The sequence below is a fragment of the Anopheles bellator genome, chromosome 1 (assembly GCF_943735745.2).
Source record: "Anopheles bellator chromosome 1, idAnoBellAS_SP24_06.2, whole genome shotgun sequence".
Taxonomy (NCBI): Eukaryota; Metazoa; Arthropoda; class Insecta; order Diptera; family Culicidae; genus Anopheles; species Anopheles bellator.
The window spans coordinates 21244474-21266991 of record NC_071285.1 but is presented as its reverse complement, the minus strand read 5'-3'; the positions used below and the strand labels follow the sequence as shown (position 1 = coordinate 21266991).

At 47.7% G+C, this 22518-nt stretch overlaps 2 protein-coding genes and 4 non-coding genes across 10 annotated transcripts; 3 read left to right on the top strand and 3 right to left on the bottom strand.

Annotated features, from left to right (window-relative positions):
- The first annotated feature begins 3311 nt into the window (after nt 1-3311).
- Nucleotides 3312-8484, top strand: LOC131211395 (peptide transporter family 1-like). Its single transcript, XM_058204840.1, has 5 exons — nt 3312-3347; nt 6067-6145; nt 6214-6442; nt 6516-7875; nt 7960-8484. Exons 1-5 carry the CDS (start codon nt 3312-3314, stop codon nt 8407-8409), a joined length of 2154 nt encoding a protein of 717 aa, XP_058060823.1. The 3' UTR covers nt 8410-8484.
- Nucleotides 8485-8855: 371 nt separating this feature from the next.
- Trnaf-gaa (transfer RNA phenylalanine (anticodon GAA)) lies at nt 8856-8928 on the top strand. Its single transcript has one exon. It is a non-coding gene; the product is annotated as a tRNA-Phe (tRNA).
- Nucleotides 8929-9857: 929 nt separating this feature from the next.
- On the top strand, nt 9858-22324 carry LOC131216826 (mitogen-activated protein kinase p38b-like). Of its 5 annotated transcripts, none has more exons than XM_058211407.1 (8): nt 9858-9930; nt 10566-11125; nt 15597-15930; nt 16446-16680; nt 17127-17206; nt 21162-21316; nt 21389-21486; nt 21547-22324. In XM_058211407.1, exons 2-8 carry the CDS (start codon nt 11022-11024, stop codon nt 21618-21620), a joined length of 1080 nt encoding a protein of 359 aa, XP_058067390.1. In that variant the 5' UTR covers nt 9858-9930; nt 10566-11021; the 3' UTR covers nt 21621-22324. The 5 variants fall into 5 exon arrangements, with proteins under 5 accessions (XP_058067390.1, XP_058067391.1, XP_058067389.1 ...); XM_058211408.1 differs by lacking the exon at nt 9858-9930 and adding an exon at nt 9939-10007; XM_058211406.1 differs by lacking the exons at nt 9858-9930; nt 17127-17206 and adding exons at nt 9944-10114; nt 20963-21042.
- On the bottom strand, nt 19171-19243 carry Trnaf-gaa (transfer RNA phenylalanine (anticodon GAA)). The gene has a single exon. It is a non-coding gene; the product is annotated as a tRNA-Phe (tRNA).
- Trnaf-gaa (transfer RNA phenylalanine (anticodon GAA)) lies at nt 19783-19855 on the bottom strand. The gene has a single exon. It is a non-coding gene; the product is annotated as a tRNA-Phe (tRNA).
- On the bottom strand, nt 20444-20516 carry Trnaf-gaa (transfer RNA phenylalanine (anticodon GAA)). Its single transcript has one exon. It is a non-coding gene; the product is annotated as a tRNA-Phe (tRNA).
- Nucleotides 22325-22518: the final 194 nt, after the last annotated feature.

Genomic DNA, 22518 nt, shown 5'->3' with positions numbered 1-22518 from the left:
CCAAAACAGGGGAAAAAGTGATCATTGCAAACTCGGCCACTCGGCGACTGAAGAGACTTTCGCTTTCACCCTGAGACCATCGCGAGCCATCACAACCCCTATTGGTTGTCGCTTTCAATGACAAACGACCATACATTCCCGTCTGAGCCGCGAAGTGGTGCTCGGAATTGTTGAGGAAGGTTAAACCGGTTCTGGAAGTCGGGCTGGCTCGCGGTCAGTATGTCAGTCCGTGTTGCAGCACTACGACTCGTGGATGACGCGCCATCACACCGAAAACTGTAGATGATCAGTTATGAGCGTTGTGAGGCTCTTAAATCGTAGGTCAACTCTGCTGTGCTTCTTATATCACCACTGATGGATCTCTCTTTTCGAATGGAGTATAAAAAGTACTGTTGAGAATTTTAATCCATTTTTACGTTCAAAAAATGGTCGTAATTTTTATTTTGATACAGATATTAATGGCAATTCAACACCAGGTGTTCGTGTTAATTATTGTTTACCACACACAAGAATGAAGGAAATGTTTTAATTGTTGTTGAACGTGTGATTATTTAATGGATCCTCTGGAGTAAAAAATCGATCGCGCGTTCGATAACATTTCTTTTCCTGTTCTAATTCACTGTGATTGGAATGATAGGCACTAAAACGTTAGTCGGATTTCAATCGTTACTATATTTACATTTCAGCAATTGTAAAACACATATCCACTCTAATCACCCAAAACCCGATTTTAACTCGGTGTAAAAACAGATTCAAACTGTTCCGAATGGAGAATATGGCCATCACAATGATTCACTACTTCATGTCCAGCATTGCCTCTTTCTTGTGACAGCTTTCTCCAATGTTTTTTTTAAATAAAAAGGATAAAAAATTTATTACAAAAGGAACAATACCACGGCTAACACAATGGGCGACCGTGTAAGGCGTTAGAAATGTCTACGATGTAAAACAGTTGGATCATTCGGATGGTGCTGGAGATAAGAATTCTCAAAACAAACACAGTCTCGTCTGTCGGCAAACATGTGAGAATACTAAGTCTCCAGCAGATGCGCCAATTACCTGATGGTAATGATGATGGATGGATAATTGTTAGCTTTTAGTCAGTGCCGCTCGCAGCTAAGTTGGTTATCTTTCCTCTTTTCCTCAGTAATGAGAGCCGTATTTTTGTGCATTAGGCGATTGAAGGATTACCTTGAAGTTATCTTCGGTTGAACCTATCCATACCCGGTAGAAACTACTAATAAAGGCTTGAGACTTCACTGTCCACTCAATACAATTCTCTGCAGTGGATAAACCATATCGTGTTTTGGGTACGATCGGATCGATCGTATCGTACCCACCCAAGAACAACACCGCCGTGGAGCTCAGGTTCATGTTTTACTGGCAGTCTTACATACCTAGAAAATCCCCATCATCGGGGAATTTTACAGATACAAGATCGCACTCCCACCAGCGAGCCTCAAACGCTCATTTCCCGTACCATATCCGCAGACCACGATACAGGGCGCATCGAGTACGGCGAGAGAAGTTGTGTAAATAGATTGTTTACTCAAACTACCAAGCACCGGCATATTTGGAGACTTTTTCGGATCGATTCTATACCAGCTCCCCAGGAACTACACGACTACGACACCAGGCCATACCATTAGTGGTTGCATGACTTCAATCAACGGGCTGTTTTCAATTAAAACTTCGAATCGAATCAAATTTCACGCACTACAGATGTGGCGTCATTAGGAGCGCTTTAGTCAAAATACCAATTAGACTGAATCCACTGCAAAGCAGCTTTTCCATTTCTCGGTATGCTCACCGCGTAACGTATTCGAATGGAGTAGTGCACGGAACACGGAAAACTGCCCACACTCCACAAAGATTTGAAATTCAAAAGCTTCACCTCAGCCTGATAGGAAGTGAATGAAATGGACGCAGTACGCACTAAATAAGTTACGTAGATTGGGAAAAGGCAGCACGAGCGCTTCCTGCCACGCCGTTATGCTTTCGCTGTTCGAATTCCGTCAACATTCCCAGCGCTGCGGTGGTTGCGTTTGTTCAACTTTTGAACCTGTGTTTAGGATCATCATAATCCGACGGCTTAGAATCACCCTCGTATGACGCGTCATTATCGTCGCATCGTAATGGGTTGAGACTGAGTGTTGGACCAACACCTCGCCCGGATCCGGGGGGGGGCGATCCGGTTGGCCGTGTCCACCAGCGCGTAAGCCATTCTCCCCCCGGCCGGCACTTTAAACGCATGTCACGGCGTAAGCCACACAAGGTCCGACCGGCTCTCGCAGCGGTGTGTAGCGAGTGTTATTGAAAATTAATTTTCCACCTTTATTATGGTGCGGCCGCCGGGCTTGAGCTTCCAGTTAACCGCCAACCGTTGTGCTTGACGGACGCCTCCGCTGCTGTTGTTGTCGTCGATCACCCGCGATCACCATTCGTTTGTTCGTTCGTCGCGCCGTTGTGTTGCGTTTTTCAAACGGCGAGTACACATCGCGGTGTGAGTGTTGGGGTCTATCGATCATCGATGCGAATGCACTTGCGGTGGTGTGTGCGATAGAAGACTCATCTCTCTGCAGCTCGATTAACCGTTTGCTTTCCGGAGGTTCGCGATGGCGGCGGCAAGACCGTAGTAAAATTGGAAGCTTGAAACAAACCGAAAAACCCTACACCGCACTCAATTCGTTGGTCCCGCGGCAACGGCGCGAACGGAATCTACTTTCACCCTACACAGGCGCCCTGCGCCCGGAAGATCTTTCCCCCGATCGCACGATCTCGATATCGCCGGTCTCGAGGCCCGGGCCCCGAAAAAAGTGCGTTTCATCAACCGTGACCTGCGCGAAGGTCCGCTAATGAGGTTTTTTGGGGCATAAAGATAAGGTGTTGCTCGTTAGTGACCGTGGCCCCAAAAACCAGCTCAACTAGTGGTCGAAGTGCTGATCGCTGTGTGCGGAGCGCGATCATCTTTTGTCCGTCGTGCGATCGCAACCCGATAGCAGCCTCGATCGGAAGATAAGCTTTTTGCATACATCGCGCGCCCCGTATCGGTGAGAGAAAGTCAGTGAGAGTGAGAGAGAACAGTCAAATCTTGGCCGGGACGGGAACAATTAGCGGCGTGCCCGCGTTCGTTGCACTCGGCGCGCTCCATGCAGGCGCGATACATTGTGCGTCGTTCTACTACCCGGTTACGACCTTTACCTATCCCGGCTGGCCGATAAGAGTGTGATCGAGTACAGACTGGCGCTCCGACCGGCATCCGTTGCGAAAAAGTGCATTTTCCACCGATAAGATACACAGGCGCAGGCAAGATGGTTTCGACGCGCTTCGAAGTTAACAGCACCCCGGTAATTACTGCCTCCGTCGCATTAGTTGTAATCGGTTCCGTTTACAGTAAATATTGTCACGCGGCGTCACGGCGACCACCATCTTTTTCGGAGTGAGTCAGACACCGCCCGAAGCCTAATCAACAGTTTGACCGATTAGTGTGGGGGGCAACGAAACAAAAAAATGCACTTTTCCCGCCCAGCAAATGCAGTGAATAGCTTACGTGGCGCGCTCCTCATTTTTACCTCTAATTTATCACTTCGCTGCATCTTGCAGTGGATCAAGTGGAGGTTAGGTTCACAGACCGCGGTGTTTGCGTGTTTTTTTTTTCGGTGGGCTTCCAATTATGATGCCCTTCAGCGCGAACATCTCCATCTTTTTGCAACCCCCAAAGCGACGGCTATTTCACGGCTCAGTGAAGAAGGTAATTGTAAACTCTTGATTGTTGGCCACCACTTTGCTTTGCCGACAAAAGAGCTTTCCGATCGCTCTCTCTCTCTTTCTCTAGTAGTGATCGTGTTTTTGGAACGCCATTACTAGATGTGCATACACAGAAAAACTGGTAAAAACTAATCTCTAAAAATGTTCGACGCCTTCATAATAAAAAAAGGTCCCACAATGGGAGGATGTCAATAAAAAGTGCCACCCAATAGCCCTGACATTCACGGAACAAGGCTCCCGCCTCCACAACGATCACGGACTAGTGATCTTCGGAATTGTATTCCGCGTTCATTGGTATGCATCGCGCATGCATTCAAATACCGATTCCGATTAACCCTCGAGGTCCAATGTAAACCAGTTTTTATTTACTTCTTATCAATCCCACGACGAATATCGGCCCGTTTACGGCCCGCGGCCGTGAGAAATGGCGAAGAAATGGAGTCGTCCTTCGGGCGAGTTGTCATGAACTATGGATTCACCCACGCACCCACGTCCGGTCCGATGGAATATTGCATTTTTTTTTCGCGAAACGTATCCTGACCAGATCGCGCTTCTTTCCTTTTCTAGCCAGCACCAACGCACTCACCTTGCCGTCACAAGAATCCAATTCGGCCATGAGTCTCCTTGCACCACAGCGGCACAGCGGACTAATCGAATCATCGAACCACGCAGCATAACAATCCTGACCATGAACGTCGTCCCATTCCGTTGGCAGACCACGATCACGTTTGGGTCTGTGGGAATGATGCGCTGATCTTCAACTTCGTTGCACATCTTAATAGCTGCGAAGGGTTCGGTACTGGTGCCGTCTGGCCATTCCCCAGCCACGGTGGGCACGCACTCGCGTAACATTGACCCGCTTTTACTCTCGCCGCGAGACGATCGAGCAACGTAGCTGCAAAGTTCGTTACGGGCCGTTTCACACCGCGTCACCTTTTGACAAGCCACCGAGGAGCCGATTTTTACTCCTCACAATTATTGCCTTTTAGTGTCCCGATCAGCAGCAGGTGAAGCTTTTTTTTTGGTATTAGCCCGCCACCATTTGATGGGGTTGATCGCTTGCGTACGTCATCGGCGTAAGCGATTTGTAGGTCATCGCTTTGGCGCAAAAAACGGAACGAAATCATACCGAAACGGTGGGCCCCGGGCTGAAATGTATAATTGTTGCAGTGTTGCATAATGAATAGCCGACGGACCTTCCGGAGGCTTGGCACCGGGGTGCATTTGCACGCTAACATATTGCAGCATGCACCGAGTAGCCCCGAGTGACTGCAATTCGGCTCTCTGGGAGTGATGAATGTAAATTGGCATTCGTTCGAGATAATGCGGCAAACAGCCCGGTGAACCGGTGAACGATTGAAGCGAAGGTGCTGTTGCAAAAATCAATACGGCCAGATTCGTGACGCACTACAAAACACAGGCTGCAGAGCCTTTTTCACGGTTTTCACGGAGCTGGCCGGGTCTGAGGTCTGGACGAGGCCCATTAGTACCTTCCTGACCATGGTGGTGCTTATGTTTACGTTTTTTTGTTTAACGTTACATACAGAAAACATACCAACCAAAAAAAAAAACATTTGTCCAGACGGTCGCCCTGGCATTGGCCTTTTTGGTGCGGGGCCCTGGACCGAATTAGGCCTCTGGCTGTTTTTGGCGCTACCACAACGTGCAAGGTAATCAAAAGCCAGTTCCGCCTTTGCTTTTGGAGCGCAGCCCAGGGCCTCCACTATGCGGCCACCGACCAGCCATCCAGTAGTTCCCTCAACAGCGGAAACGTTAGCTAGTTCGGCTGCATGAAGCTTCCTCGATTATGTTGCACCCCGTTTGGAAGTTCCACTCGTCGGATTTACCCTTTCATGCGGCATGCGGCAATGTGCAGAAACAAAATTCTATCAGACACCAAGCGCGGGAGTGGGGGGGTGAAGAAAAACTAAAACACCAACCGACAACCGTTATCGTGACCCACACGCATATGAAAGTGGCACGTGTGTGCCCCGAGAACCCGATACCAGAGGTCCCTTTTCGCTGCAGGCGCACACGAAAAAATGTAGAAATGCGCCAAACAGTGTGATGCGGGGCGCGTTTCGCGCCGAGATATCTTCCGCGACCGTGCTTCGATTACGTACCGAGCTGATAGGGAAAACATTCGTGCTGCGTGTCCATTGTCCTGCCTTCGCCCAGTTATGGCACACACCTTTTTGTTTGTAAAAGTTGTAAAACGCTACTCGCCGCTTATCAGAAGTTGAAGTGTTGACATGTTTTCCAAACACTCTCTCTCTCTATCTCTTCATTCCTCCACAGCCCGTGCGATATCCGCGATCAATATTTTTCATCATCAGCAACGAGTTCAGCGAGCGGTTCAACTACTATGGCATGCGAAGTGAGTGACCTAGCCACCTGGCCCGTGCTGCAGCCAAGCCACTAACAAACCCCTTTCTACCGTTGTAGCCGTGTTGGCCCTTTACCTTACGCAGCGGCTGGCGTACAGCGCGGACACAGCCACCGTGATCTACCACATCTTCACCAGCCTGGCGTACTTCTTCCCGATGATGGGCGCCATTCTGGCCGACAGCTGGCTCGGCAAGTTCAAGACCATCCTCTACCTGTCGATTGTGTACTGCGCCGGAAGCACGCTGATCGCCCTCGGTGCCATCCCCCCACTGAATCTACCCGCGACGTGAGCTCTCCCGGAACCCCTGGCCTCCCGCTAATCGGCATGCTAATCGATTCCTCTTTCCTTTCCGCTCCAGCTCGATGACCGTGCTGGGGCTGCTGTTCATAGCGGTCGGTTCCGGTGGCATCAAACCGTGCGTGTCCGCATTCGGCGGCGATCAGTTCAAGCTTCCCGAGCAGGCCGCGCAGTTGGCCAAGTTTTTCTCGCTCTTCTACTTCGCCATCAACGCAGGATCGCTGATCTCTACCACGCTGACCCCGATCCTGCGCGAAGATGTGCACTGTTTTGGGGATGCGAACTGTTTCTCGCTGGCCTTCGGTGTACCGGCCGCTCTGATGATCCTGTCGATCGTGATCTTTGTGTGTGGACGTGCGATGTACACGATCAAGAAACCGTCCGGTAACATGATCGTGCTGGTGTTCAAGTGCATCGCCAATGCGCTGTCGGTGCGGTCGGAGGAGAAGACCTCGGCTAGCAAGCGGGAGCACTGGTTGGACTACGCCGAAGCGAAGTACGGCAAGGGAATCGTGGGGGACATTAAGTCGCTGCTGAAAATTCTCATCCTCTACATACCACTGCCCGTCTTCTGGGCGCTGTTCGATCAGCAAGGATCCCGGTGGACGTTCCAGGCCACGCGCATGAACGGAGAGCTGGGCGGTTTCACCATCAAGCCCGACCAGATGCAGGTCATCAATCCGTTGCTCATCCTGGCGTTCATCCCGGTGTTCGAGAGCGTCGTCTACCCGGGGTTGTCAAAGATTGGTATCCGTCGGCCACTGCAGAAACTGTCCTTCGGTGGCGTGTTGGCCGGTGCCGCCTTCGTACTGTCCGGCTTCGTTGAGATCGCTCTCGATCGTACCAATGCCGTGTTGCCGGCGCCCCACGAAGCTCAGCTCCGGGTTTTCAACGGACTACCGTGCGATTATCGGTTCCACAGTGACATGCAGAATCTGACCAGCTTCAGCGTGCCTTCGCGAGGGGTCTTCGAGGCGCTGCACCTCCAGCCAGGAACTATCGCCTCCAACGTGACATTTCAGTTTCGGGCCGAAACGGGCGAAATAGGTTGTGTGCGAGAAAATGCGAGCGAAGTGAGCGGAGCGTTCCGGTTGCAACCGGGCCAAGCGACCAGCTACTTCCTCGGGTGGAAGGGTGGCCAAATCGAGGTGCTAGAGTTTGCCGATACGGCTGAGAAGGACCGGAATGGATTGCCCCGGGTTCGGCTGTTGGCGAATGTGAAAACGGCCAAGTATGTGGTACTGCGCCACGCCACGATCGGTGATATCAGCTACAACATTTCGCTCAACCAGCACGACCCGCTGACCGTCAGCGATGGAGAGTACGGTGTCTATGTCGGGAATCGTCAAATCTCCACTGTGAAGCTAGGCGTCGGAGGCGTCTACACGCTGCTGCTGGACGAAGTTTTGGAGAACGAATTCGTGAGTACTTTCTTGAGATTCGCTTTACAAATGTTCAGTGAATCGAGCTCGAACTCATTTTGAGCGCCTTATCGTTCGTTTCAGAATCTTCAAAAACACACGATCACTCCGTCTAACTCCGTCCACATGCTCTGGCTGGTGCCGCAGTACGTCGTCATTACTGCCGGGGAGGTGATGTTCTCGATTACCGGTCTAGAGTTTTCGTACTCGCAGGCACCGGAAAGCATGAAATCGGTCATTCAGGCATTCTGGCTGCTCACGGTCGCCATCGGTAACATGCTGGTGGTGTTTATTGCCGAAGCCAAGTTCGTCCAATCACAGGCACTCGAGTTTTTCCTCTTCGCCGCACTCATGTTCCTCGACATGGGACTCTTTATGGTGCTGGCGATGCGCTACCGTTACTCGGACCCGCCGGTCGAGTCCATCGAGGTGGAAGAGAGCGGCAAAAAGGATCCACTGGACATGCCACCGTGTGCCATGCCGGAAAAGCCGGGCACAACGACGTACACCAACGAAGCATTCCGGGAAGACTGAATGGGCGACCCGGCGCCCCTAGGATTGTTGGAGGAAAATGTTCAGAAATGAACGCTCCTTTCGGTATTTCCATCTTCGCAACACACACCGTGATACCGTGTGCGGATCGTAGCAAGGGTGGTGATCAGTTTGTCAGGATCGGCGATCAATTGTTGAGATGTATTATTTTTTCCCCTGCCCGTCCTTTACTGGCGCTGTAAGATAATATATATTTTTGTAATAAATAGTTTTTCGTGATAAAAAACGTGTACTTTGTGTTACTGTTTATTTTGTTTTTATGTTTCTGTTGGCAACGGAAAAAGAGAATGATTTCAAATCAAACGTACGTAGCCAGCACATAGTGTACATTGCTGGCAACACTGGCGCCTTCGTAATACTTCTTGTTTCATGTATTCGGAGGTGAGCACTGCGCTTATAAACGGCTATAAACGTAAGGTTAGGGCGTAGCCGAAATAGCTCAGTTGGGAGAGCGTTAGACTGAAGATCTAAAGGTCCCCGGTTCAATCCCGGGTTTCGGCAAATCAGTTCTTTTTTTTCATGGTGCTACCATTTTTTCAGCCATTGGCTCAATGGAAACATTTTTATGTTTCCACTAACAAACAATGTTATGTAATGAAATATATAACCTTTAAAATAAAACAAGGTATGCACAAATGACTATTATCCCGAAAAGACGAAATATTGTGTACGTAATTAAAGGGACATTGCGTTATACGGCCATCAATGCACGAGCTGAGCATAAACATTATTAAACAAATTGTTTATCATCACTACGCATCATCATTGATCACTAACAAATCGTTATTAATCAGTAAAAAGCCATGCTAAATTGCAGCAGCTCTGGCAACACGGCCCTGCACGGTTTGACAGTCGACACGGCACGTGTTCACAGTGGTAAATTTGTATTGAACAGACGGACATATTTAATTTTAGGAAGAATCTGTTGACTTTTTTTAACGCTTTTGTTTTCTTAGCACGTTATGTTTTCTATTTTGATTAAATTCTAATTTTTGTGTGTAAAACACACAGGTTTCAAGTATAATAAAAAACCTCTTTTTAGATATTATGAGATATGCAATCTGTATGAACCAAAATGTGTTAGTGCATAATCGTCTGCAAATATGGAATTTCTGATTCTGAAATCTAATGCCTTATGAGTGTAGAAAAGGATATCAAATGATCGAGGAACTTTACCGATTGCGTATGTGCTTTCCTTTACCCAATTCAAAAACAAGTAACTATTATCATTCGAAGTACCGAAACCCCGAACTATTGTTTGAACGATCGCTATAAAATCTTTTATCTATTTTAGGAAAATGTAACTAAAATCCTCAGTTTTTAAAATATTTCTATGACCCATAGCACACCTTTTTTCCATAGTATCGTACTTGTGTTCAGAGACCGGGAACGCAAAGAAACAACACAGTGAGAGTCAGAGAGAGGAACAGAGAGAGAGAGAGTCTGGTTCGAAGTCTGAAGTTGGCCAGTAAATTGTAAATTTGACGTTTCACGCGGTAAAGGGTAAAGTTTACGTTTTCCGGCTAAAGTATTCGGACGCGTTTTCCGGTTTGGATTAACTGAAACCCCCAGTTTTTAAGGTCGGTTTATGACCGCCATTTCCCCACAGTGCGGCTGGCCAATTGTTGGTGGTGAAGCAACATCTGCGTTCCACTAGTTTCCGTCCGACGGGTATCACCTGTTACCGGTGCGTTTTCTTTGCAGTGTTTTCCTTCCCGCGCCCTTGTTCACGCTCCAACGTTGGGTGGCGCGACCTTTAACCCTACCGAAGGACGGTCAACTGTTCCGGCTTTTCTTCGGCCTCTCTCATAATAACATCCGCGGGCGGCGGGCGTTGGAATCTAAAAATATTTTTTTAGCTGCTCCACCCACCGTTGTTTAGGGCGCTTGTGACGTGGTCGAGGCCGGGCGGAGTGTGTAGTGAATTGTTGTCTCGCGGCTGGCTAGCCGATCCTGTGGCGCTTCTCTGCCCACCTGGTGCACCTCCTGGCACGGGAGGCCAGGGTGACGTCGAATTAACATGTTAAACAAGTGACCGGCGGCATCATTACGTAGCAATCCGTTGTCGGCCATTACCGTATCCTGGTATCTAATCCCAACATCTACGACACCACTTTTCTTCCCCTGCCGATACGCAGCACCTACCGAAGGGCCTCGAGGGCATGAAGATTTACGTACCGCCCAGCGTGTTTGTGTGCCAGTGTGAAAATTGTGTGATCGGAACCGCCGATAAGCCCCGTGGGCTCGGGCTCTTCGTCGTACAACTATAATTAAAACCAGTTGCGAGAGCCCGCCGACGACGTCGTCCGGCCCGGGTGCATGTGTGTGGTCGCTGCGTGTGTGTCCGGAACATTGTGAACGTCAAATTGTATGCTCTTATCTCAACAATTACCACCGCCCCACACGGACCGGTGTCCGCTTGACAAATACCAGGGCAAATAGTGCTGTCGGCGGAACTCTGCCCGTGTGCACATCGATCGGATCTCCTTCGGTGGTGGCCACAATTCGGCGGCCGGTTCGAGTATCCGAAAGTAGTAGAAGACCGACGACGAGAGCTCAGCCAGAACCCACTGATCCACGAGACCGCCGTCAGGATGCCCGAGTTTTACAAAACCGAAATCAACAAAACGGAATGGGAGGTGCCGTCCAAGTACCAGATGCTAACGCCCGTCGGTAGCGGTGCGTACGGCCAGGTTTGGTAGGTATCTTATCGCTCAACCTTCAACGGGGGGAGTCCGGGGATTCCATCTACGACTGCCAATCATCCCGCTTTTCTTGCAGACCGACGGACACCATTCGGGTTGCTTGGCTTATGATTTGGGGGGAACTGTGAAGATGGCACACTTTTAGGACCCCAAACCTACGGCAGGGGCGATGAATCTGTTGCAACGAACTTGTGTCCTTCAATTTGGACCACGTCGCCCTATGGCGCGCCTCGGATCATCACTTCCGTGAGCGTTGTTTTGGTTTCGGAGAAGCGCTGGCAAACACGTTGCTAGGAGAAGGTCAAATGTCATTCATCTTCCCTCACAAGCACACACGCGGATTGCCGCACCGGATGCTGCCATAGCCCGGGATCATTTCGATTGAATGAACGCACACGCACAGCTGCCCGGTGCTGACGTCGGTCGGGTCCCATTCAGGCCAACCCGTCGCGCCGCACGACACGGCCGCCACACTCCCCTCGGCAATCGCGCCCGGGTTTTGTTTGCACAACAAACCGGTTTCGGTACCAGCAGAGGGCGCCGCAGGTTTACGGTGCTGGGGGCTATTATAATTCGGTTCCTATCCGCGCGCGATCGATGCGACGCAGTGCCAACTTCACACCAAAGTTTCAACTTTTCGAATGCAATGCCATGTGTCTCGTTCGTTGTTTAATGGGCAGTAATCGGAAACATTAGAGATTGTCGTTTGCTAAAGGAAACCATTTTTCATGTTTTTATTCAAACGCTTGTGACGTCATTGGATGCTGGGTGCTGTTTCCACCCTTAGGGTGTCTCACGCAAAATAGTGGATAGTGACAACCTGTGGAAACGTATCCCAAACTACATTCAGGTCACGACGGAGGTCGTGTGCACCACACTCCTTTCCGTGGCCGATGCTATACCAGATCCCGGCCCATGACTCCACAATAGATATAAAAACCTACAAATTCTTTATCGAGCGCGTAATTGAAAGGAGCAAAGGCGCTCGTTGATTGACCACAAAAAATCCCACAAATGCACGTTGAGGCCAATCACGACGATTGTCACGATCACGATCGCATTCAAGAGTAGCTTACGTTTCGCACGAAACACACCCAATTCGCGGGACTGAGGCGAACGGTGTGGCGTTGACGAGGGGGGCATCTTGCTCGTAACCTTGCAAATTGTCGATTGGGGCAAAAATTAACCCCCGCATTGCGCTGAGGTTGTCCTATTGATCCCGCGCGCTCTAATGGTCAACAAAAACAACGAACGGTCGGTCGGTCGAAACAAATACGGCACTGAAACTGCCGGCGGGAACGGGGCCGACGACGAATGGGTGATTGTTTTGAAATGTAGGCCGCAGAGCATACAGAGTGTTGCAAATGCACCTCATTCGGATTTAGAATCGAAAGGGGGTAGGAAAATGGTGTTTAGCGAGAAATGTGACGGACAGTTTTGCGGGTGCCGGATAAGATAAGATAAGGTGCACGACGAACGCCACCGGCAAGACCGGTTCCACGTTTCGCGACTGGTCTGCAGAGTGCCGGGTTCGTGGAATACCTTGCATTACGCGACCATGATAATGTCTCCCATTTCCGCTGCTTCCGCCCTTCGATGACGCCACAGAAGGTTGGTTGGCCTGCGCAGCTAGTGAAGATTTCTGCCGCCCCATGGGAATACATTCTATCAAATAAGTACCGGGAATTTGTGATTTAAAAAAAATGCTTTTTTTATTTTTGATTTTTTTGTTGCGTAATGTTGCTACATATGTCACTCACTTATGTTGAAAATTTCAGCTATTTTTAAAGCTCAGTTTACTTTTTACAGCTGTTTTGCTTGAACGTGTTTTGTCTTATCGGCTTCTATGTTTTGTCTTGTCTTCTCCTAAATTAATTGATCACAAAGCGGTAATTTGAATTTTAGAAACAAGAAAAGGCCTCAGGGGGCCAGATTTGGGCAATACGGTGGCTTTGGCATCATTAGTTTGTAGATGTTTGGACAAAAATTCGCACTCAAGCAACGATCTTAAACGTCGTATGCATGTGGTCTGTTCAACAATTTTCGCGACTTTTGGGTTTCGTTTAGGCCGAACTTTTCACCATAAGTCACTGACATGTGTAGCAACGCCACAAAATAATCGAAAATCTAATAAAGCCTTTTTTTAAATCACAAATTTCCGGATACTTTATTGTCACAATGTAAGTGGAAGAGGAATTGAACCCTGCTAGCCTATTGAAGGATTTCACAAAACCTCTCAAAAAAATACGGCAGCTTATTCGACCGTCATTCGATCGATTCGATTCGACCACAATTCCATGGCAAAGGCTCATATTTGAATGCATTCTAATTGCTCCTTGCTCGTAGAAAGTAACTGTAAATAGCCTATAGTCGAAGTTCGAAATAATATCAAACAGATTTCGAATGTCAAACAGTAGGAGAAAACACCTCTGTCTCTGGAACATATCATACGAAAAGACCCTTTCAATGCAGAACAAAATTTGAAAACATTCAAAAGGATAAGCAACCAGTAATTGGCCCAAATGAAATGGTGTTACCATTCGATTCACCGACCGATCGACCGACCGACCGGTTGCCATCCGGACGTAAGGCCTCTCCGCTTGCCCGTTTCCGAATGTACTTTTACTCCATTCACGGAAGGTGTTAAACGAGATTTGAAGTACGGCGGAAGCATCCTCCCCCCAAGCGGTCACCGATGTGCTCTGCTGATAATTTAATCGCAATTTATTTGCATGTTCAGGAAACGGTAAACAGCGATGTCATCGGGGACCGGGAATGATGATGTTTGTCAGTTGATAGCCCCGCCGATAAGACAGGACCCCCGATGTGCATCGTAGCTCGTAATTGCTAAATGGTTACAAACTGTAACACGGTGGCGTTTACGGTGTACCATCCCGTCTAGCTTTTAACAGTTTCGAATGATCAACAATCAGGATCAGATCTTTCTTGTGACCGCTCAATGTTATGCGAATTGTGCATTGTGCTTGATTGATTGATTTAAATCACTCTTAGATACGCTGCAGGGCTTATCGGATGACATATTGACAAAAGCTTCATGTAAACGCCAGAGTTCGCCGCTCGTCCCAATCGCCAACCCAAATCCAAGACTTTGAATTTGTGGTTTGTCGTGGGTTTCAAGGGGTTGTCGGTTAAAGCTGTCCCGGTACTAATAGCACGATCGGTAGCTAGACGGAAACTTGTTACACAACCTTTCCGCCATCAGTTAAGGAATTCACGAGACCATTTGCATGGGTTCTGCCTAATGTTTCTGTTTGCTGATACTTTTTCATTCTAACCCACCTGCATCGCTATTGGAGGCAATAAATTGTTTCGAACCACATTTTGTTCCAATTGTCAATAGGCAAACAGTATCTGGTTTTCCTCTGTTTGTGCTGCATCCCTCTGATAAACAACTGTTGTGAAGGAACGCGGTTTGGCAAGGTGTGAATAATTAGCCGCTGGCCCACCGCGTTCCTGGTTCGTTTTACTTGACGAGCGAAGCAGAAACGTTTTTGCCTGCGATGGTCACGTTCCGGCGCCCTAGCTGACCCTGACCACCTCGCCGAGAGACCCGATCGGGGAGCATACTTTATCTTTCTCGAACTGAATCTTCACGCGGGGCTCGCGCTCGGGTTACTAAAAATAAATCTCTCTCCGACCGCGACCGGACCGCGATTTCTCGTTTTGTTTATATCGTGCGCCCACCAGGGCCGCACCGGTTACCGGTAATAATATTGTGTGCAGTTCTTAAACCGTCCGCAGGAAAGGGACTACCTTGTGCTGCCGCCCTTCGGTGGCCGGACACGCTTTCCCGGAAGCACCGCGATCTCGGTAACCGATGCCAGGCCGGGTCGCGGCCACGGGCGCGATGAGCGTCAGATAAATGTGTCTTCGCGCGGATCGTTACGGTCTCGGTTACGGTGGTGTGGTCTCTTGGGTGCAAATTTAGTCGTTTAAGAAAACAAATGGTTACCGTCGGATGGATGCAATTACTTTTAACGAAGCACCGTCCGTTCGGTGGGCAATTAGACTGTGTCTGTGCGTATCATTAGTGTCGCCTTTTTATCTTATCTCTTCCTGCCAGCTCTAATGGTTGCACTTTGTTCCTGAAATGTAAGCAGCATTCATTCATTTAATTTTTGTCGTATTGTCCTGGTAGAACTGTAAAAATTCCGGTCTGTGGTACAATTTTTCAGACCTTGCTCTTAAGCACATCAATGAGACAGCGCGCACTCTACCAGATAAAAAGTTCGTTTCCATTCTGTTATAATTCTGTAATTTATTGAAAAAACCACTTGTTTCAAGATCCTTAGCAATGCATGGGTCGACGCTGAGTGGTTAGGTGTTAGGAGGTAAAAGAAATATCTATTCGCATGGTTTTCCTCCACAAGCGCCGCCATGATGCACGGTCGATAGTTACACCTGCTGTCACTACTAATTCGTCAATCGGTCCGTTCGTTTCAGCTCGGCCATGGACACGGAGCACAACGTGAAGGTGGCCATCAAGAAACTGGCCCGCCCGTTCCAGTCGGCGGTCCACGCCAAGCGAACCTACCGCGAGCTGCGTATGCTGAAGCACATGAACCACGAAAACATCATCGGGCTGCTGGATGTGTTCCATCCCGGCGGCAACACGCTCGAGTCCTTCCAGCAGGTTTACCTGGTCACACACCTGATGGGGGCCGACCTAAACAACATCATCCGCACCCAGCGCCTCTCGGACGAGCACGTCCAGTTCCTCGTCTACCAGATACTGCGCGGCCTGAAGTACATCCACAGTGCCGGTATCATACACAGGGTAGGTGCCCTGCCCTCCACCCCGGGCCATCAAAGGTTTATGGCGCGCCATTAATCATCGGGTGGCGTGTCGAATGACGGCGCCCCAAAATGGAGTAGTTTATGGCCACAACACCGCCCTGTGTCGCTCTGTGTTATGGCCCACAGAGTGACAAGAAGCGGTTTCTCGACAGCAGAAAACTACAGTTCGGCCCTCACAAAGAAAGCATAAAGTTTTGGATTTCGTTATGCTCTCTAGACGTATTGTTTGTGAAACTTTGAAATGTATTAACCATTGAGTGATTCTTTCTCACTTACGATTCGGTTCAATCATCCTCCTTGCGGTAGCTTCGATTGCTTCGGTTACAAGGAGACAGGATGCCCTACTTTTGTCACGCACTGTAAAGGGGTCGACGGAGATTTCTGTTTCCGTGGGCGAAATTAAAAAATCGATTTCAGTGTAGCGAAGTCACGAGGTTTTTTGGTCTCGTTCATTCATTCATTCATTCATTCATTGACTGTCTCACTCTCTTTTAGGACTTGAAACCGTCCAACATTGCCGTCAACGAGGACTGCGAGCTGAAGATACTGGACTTTGGGCTGGCGCGCCCCACCGAGAACGAAATGACCGGCTACGTTGCGACCCGCTGGTACCGGGCACCGGAAATTATGCTCAACTGGATGCACTACAACCAGACGGTGGACATCTGGTCGGTCGGCTGCATCATGGCGGAGCTGCTGACCAGCCGGACTCTGTTCCCCGGCACGGACCGTATCCTTTTCGGGCAAAACAATACACCCCTGGGGGGGAGGGTGGTGGGACCGAACGCGGGGTCAATCTATCCCCGTACCACGCTCACTATCGCGCACCTTGTGGGTCTGTGTGCTGCTTCCATTTTCGTTTGCTTTCGGTGAGGGCATAACAACGATTTCCCGGACCCTTTCCGTGCCACACCGTAATACTGCTTTTTAGATATCGTTTGTCCGATCGCGGGGCCCGGTGGTTGCTTATGTAGGTGCCATTATTATCGCGCCCAACACCTTCGGGAGGGGGGAGGTCCCTTCACTAACATCTTGCTAACTTAACCCACCACAACCCATCGCGTTCCGTTCTCGGTTTTTCGTAATTTTCTTTCACTCGCAAACAATCGATTCTACTGCGGGGCTCCGCTACCATTTCGCAACGCAACAAACCAACCCACCACCACATTTTTACAGACATCCATCAGCTAAACCTTATCATGGAGATACTCGGCACACCGAACGATGAGTTTATGGCGAAAATCTCCTCGGAAAGTGTGAGTAGCCCACCCTAGAGTGTATGTTTGTGGTTTTTTTGTTTCTCATATCGGGTTATCCGTTATCAACTAACTAACGTTGTGTAGGTGCGTTCCCTTATCAAACTGTTTGTTGATCGTTTAGTTTCTTACACCTAAGATTAGGCTAAGGCTGCGACTGCAAAGCACCGAAACCAACGTTTCAATCTCCAGTCACAGCAATGTTGGTGGCTCGGAAAACCTTCGCCAAGATTCAATTTGGCCCTCGTGCCGAAGAGTGTGGTGCTCGGTAAAGAGAGATAATTATCGAAAGTAACGTACCTCTTTTTGCACAATTACGAGTCTGCATTTTGAGCTTACTGCACTTACATCATTACTCGCGGGCCCTCCTCAAGTGGACCAAGTACGACCGGTGGACTTACGATGATTAGCCCGCTTTTTTGCAATGCATCCATCATATGATCGTCACGAGAGCAGCAGATCACCACTTTGGTGTGCTTGTCGGGTGGCAGGCTTGTGATTAGCAAGTCCACTCCGTGACTCAGCGAGGAGTTCGAAGGGTCGTGCCGATCTGTCACCCTCTCGAGGGGGCAGGCAAATGAGCAGATCTTATTTTCCACAGCCAGCATTTACAGTAACCCCCTTAGCCAGACTAACAGTAGCGTCTGGTTGGTAGCATGGTTTTGTAGGACGGTTTGCTGATAAGTGAAGGAAAGTCGCTGATATTATGTTTGCGTACAACAGAAGAGGAAGTCTTCATCGTAGACGCACTTTTCATTGAAATTACAATGCGGCTGAGGCACGGTTCGAAAGTAGATTAGTTTGACTTTTTCCTGTTCCTAAACATGTGTTCCTAACTGTCTTGGGCAGAATTACGAGGAAGCTTGAATGCCATGTGACAGTTTCCAATAAGTGGCCATCTTGCCAATCACCTATCGCTCCAACAATATTCCCCGGGCGTTAAATGTACCCTCCCCGCTCGTCGAGTGCATTTACTCAAGTGTGCCATTGTGACATTTCTCGTTCGCCGTCGCGCGTGTTCCGCGCGCTGTTCGATTGACTCAACGATGACGATGAGACAGAGGACGATCACGGCTTGATATCCAATTCGAACTACATTCTGCAGATTCCAGCATGTATGTTTCTGCCAGCTCTCGCTGTTGGAATTGTTGCCGCTGTTGCTACCAGTTCATTTCTACCAGTTTGTGGCAACCTGCTACTTTATGGCCAGACACATTTCAATGAGACGGGTTTGGCATTCCACACCGACCGGCCGGCAGAGCCGCCACCGGTAAACGGTTTTTACTATAATCGTCATCCGACGACCGGTGTTTTAATAGCGTTCCCGGCGATCCTCTGGCGTGTGCGTAAGGATGGAAAAATTACGAAAATGTCTGGTGGGTTTTTCCTCAGCACCCAATCACGCTCTCTTTCTTCGGACATCGTGTATGCTGCCGCAATCGAAAGAGGCTCTCTATTGGATTGATGTCGTTTGATTGCTTTTACTCGAACGGCGCTGGGAGATACATGGTTTTGTACGGACCACGGAACGGGGGTTCTCATATCATCATTCCATTCCGGCACCTTCGGCACCAGTTTTCATTGACCATGAGGCTGTCTAGGGGGACCCCTGATGCCCATAGAAGCCGTTTGCTCTTGATTAAGACATTATCCGTCATATCTTGGGACGGGTAATGTAGGATGGACATGTGGCTATATTTACGCAGTGGAGCATACTGTTTGGGGAAATGACTGGTGATGCTTTTCTCTCAGCCAGTCGTTCAATCTGTTCATAAGGGCTGCTAATACCTCCGTGTTTGAGATAGAAGTGCATGAACAAGTGCTATTGCACATATCCGCATGTCTAATTCTGCGTTTTGGGGTGATTTCCTCAAATACATTCCATCCATCAACCATCGCAACACAATAATAAGATTTTATCGATTGTAACCACAACGCAAAATACCAAAAAGAAGTTTTAATTATGCCGAAACCCGGGATTGAACCGGGGACCTTTAGATCTTCAGTCTAACGCTCTCCCAACTGAGCTATTTCGGCGGGTGGGGATGGGGCGTGTGTTACATGTGAATTCATGGCATGCTGCACACCACATGTTAGCAGCTACTTGTTTAGATAAAGGATAGCACACGGTTGGGCAAGCAACACTGTTATTGTCATTCGAAATTAGGTTCCATCTGGAAATAGCAGCTCTTTACTGATAACATAACGCTAAATACTACAGACGGTCGACTACTTGAAATCGGACACAGCGCTACACGTTGTGAACTAATCGATGCCTATATGAACATTTATCATCATTCTCCTATAATTTAATAGTACATTTGTAGATGGTGTAGTATTGAATACATTCAGCTTTGTCCGTCCTCTCTAGTAGATGAAAAATGGATATAACATCAGTAAACATTGTTTGACGTATTGTTGCACGTTTTTGTAAACATTCTCAGCAGTGATTTGATCTAAAATGTACAAATGTACTTTAAAATAAAATGTAGCACAATTCACATAGTGATTACGATTGTGTAAAAAAGGCAAATGAGGCGCTCTCTCGTGGAAAAAAAAGAAGTTCCTTAGTCGTGTGCCGAAACCCGGGATTGAACCGGGGACCTTTAGATCTTCAGTCTAACGCTCTCCCAACTGAGCTATTTCGGCGGATGAATGATAGCTGTTTACAGCCATACACATCCTGCAGTCACAGTTCGGCTTGATAACACATTGGTTTTCTTGTTTCTTTGGTTTGTATTTGCTTGAAGTTTGTACTTTTATCAAAACCCCGAAGAGTTGACAATTATTGCCCCAATCGCTTTCACACTAGCATTTACGATCAAAGAATCAAAGTTTTAACAAACCGACCACTGTTTTTACAAAAATATCATATTTTTGACGGAAGGATAAGTTTATTTTACAAGACACCCTTGTTTTGACAAGAGGCTCCAACAAAAAGAAGGTTAACAATCGAGACTAATAACAAGCAGACGTTCAATGAAAGAAATTACAACGTAGGTAATCTAAGCTGTCTGCTTTCTTGTAGGCCTAATGAAAAGGTATACGAATTTCCCCAAACATCGTCGCTATTAAAAATGTTTATTGCTCCTTAGTAATTAAAAAAGTAATTGTTTTTTGAATAATGTTGTGCCCAAGGTTTACAAAAAGTTACAGTTTAACGATTTAAAAACAGGACTGAAACTAGAAAACACGTAGAATCTGGATAGGAAAAAAAGCAAAAATCATTGTTTTCGTTGCCGAAACCCGGGATTGAACCGGGGACCTTTAGATCTTCAGTCTAACGCTCTCCCAACTGAGCTATTTCGGCAGGCAAGAAGGGGGGCTGCTGTGACAATACTGGTTGAACGGGTCTTGTTCTTTCCCTAGCGTTTTGTAACATAGGTTAATGTTGCATTCATCTGTAACATCTGAGTGTTACAAAAGGGCGATCTTAACTGAAGAAAAACAGATTAACAATGATGAAAGGTAGTAATAGCAGCCAGTAAACATTTTTACAATCATTGGGCCTTACTACTTTTTGCTAACTCGTTCTTTACTAATTTACTGTTCAACTTACATGCATGCGAAGTAGTAAGCATAAGACTATTTGAAGTTGGAAACCTTAACTTTAAAATCTTTGTTCAATCAAACACTCCTTGCTTAACGTGCATCATCTGTGATGGCACACAATTATTCTATAAATGCTGGCGGAAACTATTGACGCCGCTAACGACAATGACGACGACACGGCAACCTGGAATTGGCTGGCCTCAGATATTGACCACCTAACCCGCGTTATGTTTTTCTGCGGTACACCCAACGATGAGCTAATGCAAAAGATCACGAGTGAAGAGGTAGTGCAACGGATATAGGCGAATCGCGGTGCAGAGTTTATGAGCAAAATAATAATTAGCATAACTTGTGACGATACATTCGATGGCGAGTAACATCAAATCAATGTTCTTTCTTTCAGGCCCGCCATTACATTCGTTCGCTACCGCGTACAGAGAAGCGCAACTTCACTGATGTGTTCCGCGGAGCGAATTCTCTTGCCATCGATTTGCTGGAGAAAATGTTGGAGCTCGATGCCGACAAACGGATAACGGCCGAACAAGCGTTGGCCCATCAGTAAGTATTTTGAGTTGACACCAGAAACGCATTACTTGCCAATTACCCACCGTATGCATCGGCGTGTTTTAGGTATCTAGAAAAGTACGCGGACCCATCGGATGAGCCGACATCGTCGCTGTACGATCAAAGCTTCGAAGATATGGACCTCCCCGTCGAACGGTGGAAGGGTATGCTTCTGCGACATCCAAATATACCGGTCCGTTGCTAATTGTGTTTATTTCCTACAGAACTTGTCTTCGAGGAGGTGCTGAACTTTGTGCCTCAGCAGCACGCGCACATCGGTGGCGACGCACAGCCGTAAGACGCTTGCGGAAGTTGAAGATGCACATCCGTCCATCGACAGCAGACGACATGTTTCCCAGTACGCAAACAAACGACACAAACACGCGTGCCTCCCTACGAAGGACATCCAGCGATTTCATTGATAAGTTATTGTGCTAGTGTGTTCAAATGTAATTAAATAATAAAGCGAAACATTGCTTTGGTCGAGAAAAAGAGATAGAGAGAAAAAAGGAAAGTGCCTCATAAGATTGAGGCTCTTGGAAAGATTAGGGTGATTGAGCTAAACGTTAAAACAGGTAACTTTTACAAATTCCTTAATAATTGTACTAAGTTGTCAAAGCATAACTAGGGCAGGCAAATGAATAAAGGTATTACTCGCTATGGCTGAAAGAGCGGAGAAAAGTTGCCTCAACCGGCAACCGGAAACAATCAAACAATGACGAGAGGCGCTTGGTGCACCAGCAGGATAATAAACTAATCAATATTGAAAACAAAGGCACTCCTCCATGTATATTCAAAATGGCCTTCTGCTGGTGGGGCCCTTTTCATTGGTGTATTGAAATGGGGGTTTGGGGCAGCAAACGCAGGAAGGTTTCCTTCCTAAAGTGTACTTGCAAATAAACATAACACAATTTGATACGAATAAACCAACAAACAACGCTAGATTGTAATGGAAACCATGTTCTAATAGTATTGTTGAAAATAAACCGTTACGCCGATTTGTGGAATGTAAATTGATTGTATTTTTGTTCTTTGGCGATTAAATAAAGAAAATTATAGCGATTCGTTGTTAATTGGCTAATTATTTGAAAGTAGCTGTTCTCGGCGTGCCTCATTTCATTCTCATATCTCGATTACTAAACTAAAATTATATAATTAAGTATGTTGGTCAAATTCTAATAAAGCTTTTAGAAGGA

What these genes read in the sequence shown, in the direction of transcription:
- LOC131211395 (XM_058204840.1), top strand. Translation starts at nt 3,312, where the DNA reads ATGGTTTCGACGCGCTTCGAAGTTAACAGCACCCCG. An exon ending in TCGAAGTTAACAGCACCCCG is followed by an intron (nt 3,348 to 6,066) that starts GTAATTACTGCC and finishes ATTCCTCCACAG; the next exon opens with CCCGTGCGATATCCGCGATC. An exon ending in CAACTACTATGGCATGCGAA is followed by an intron (nt 6,146 to 6,213) that starts GTGAGTGACCTA and finishes CTACCGTTGTAG; the next exon opens with CCGTGTTGGCCCTTTACCTT.
- LOC131216826 (XM_058211407.1), top strand. Translation starts at nt 11,022, where the DNA reads ATGCCCGAGTTTTACAAAACCGAAATCAACAAAACGGAATGGGAGGTG. An exon ending in GTGCCGGTATCATACACAGG is followed by an intron (nt 15,931 to 16,445) that starts GTAGGTGCCCTG and finishes ACTCTCTTTTAG; the next exon opens with GACTTGAAACCGTCCAACAT. An exon ending in CCCCGTCGAACGGTGGAAGG is followed by an intron (nt 21,487 to 21,546) that starts GTATGCTTCTGC and finishes TATTTCCTACAG; the next exon opens with AACTTGTCTTCGAGGAGGTG.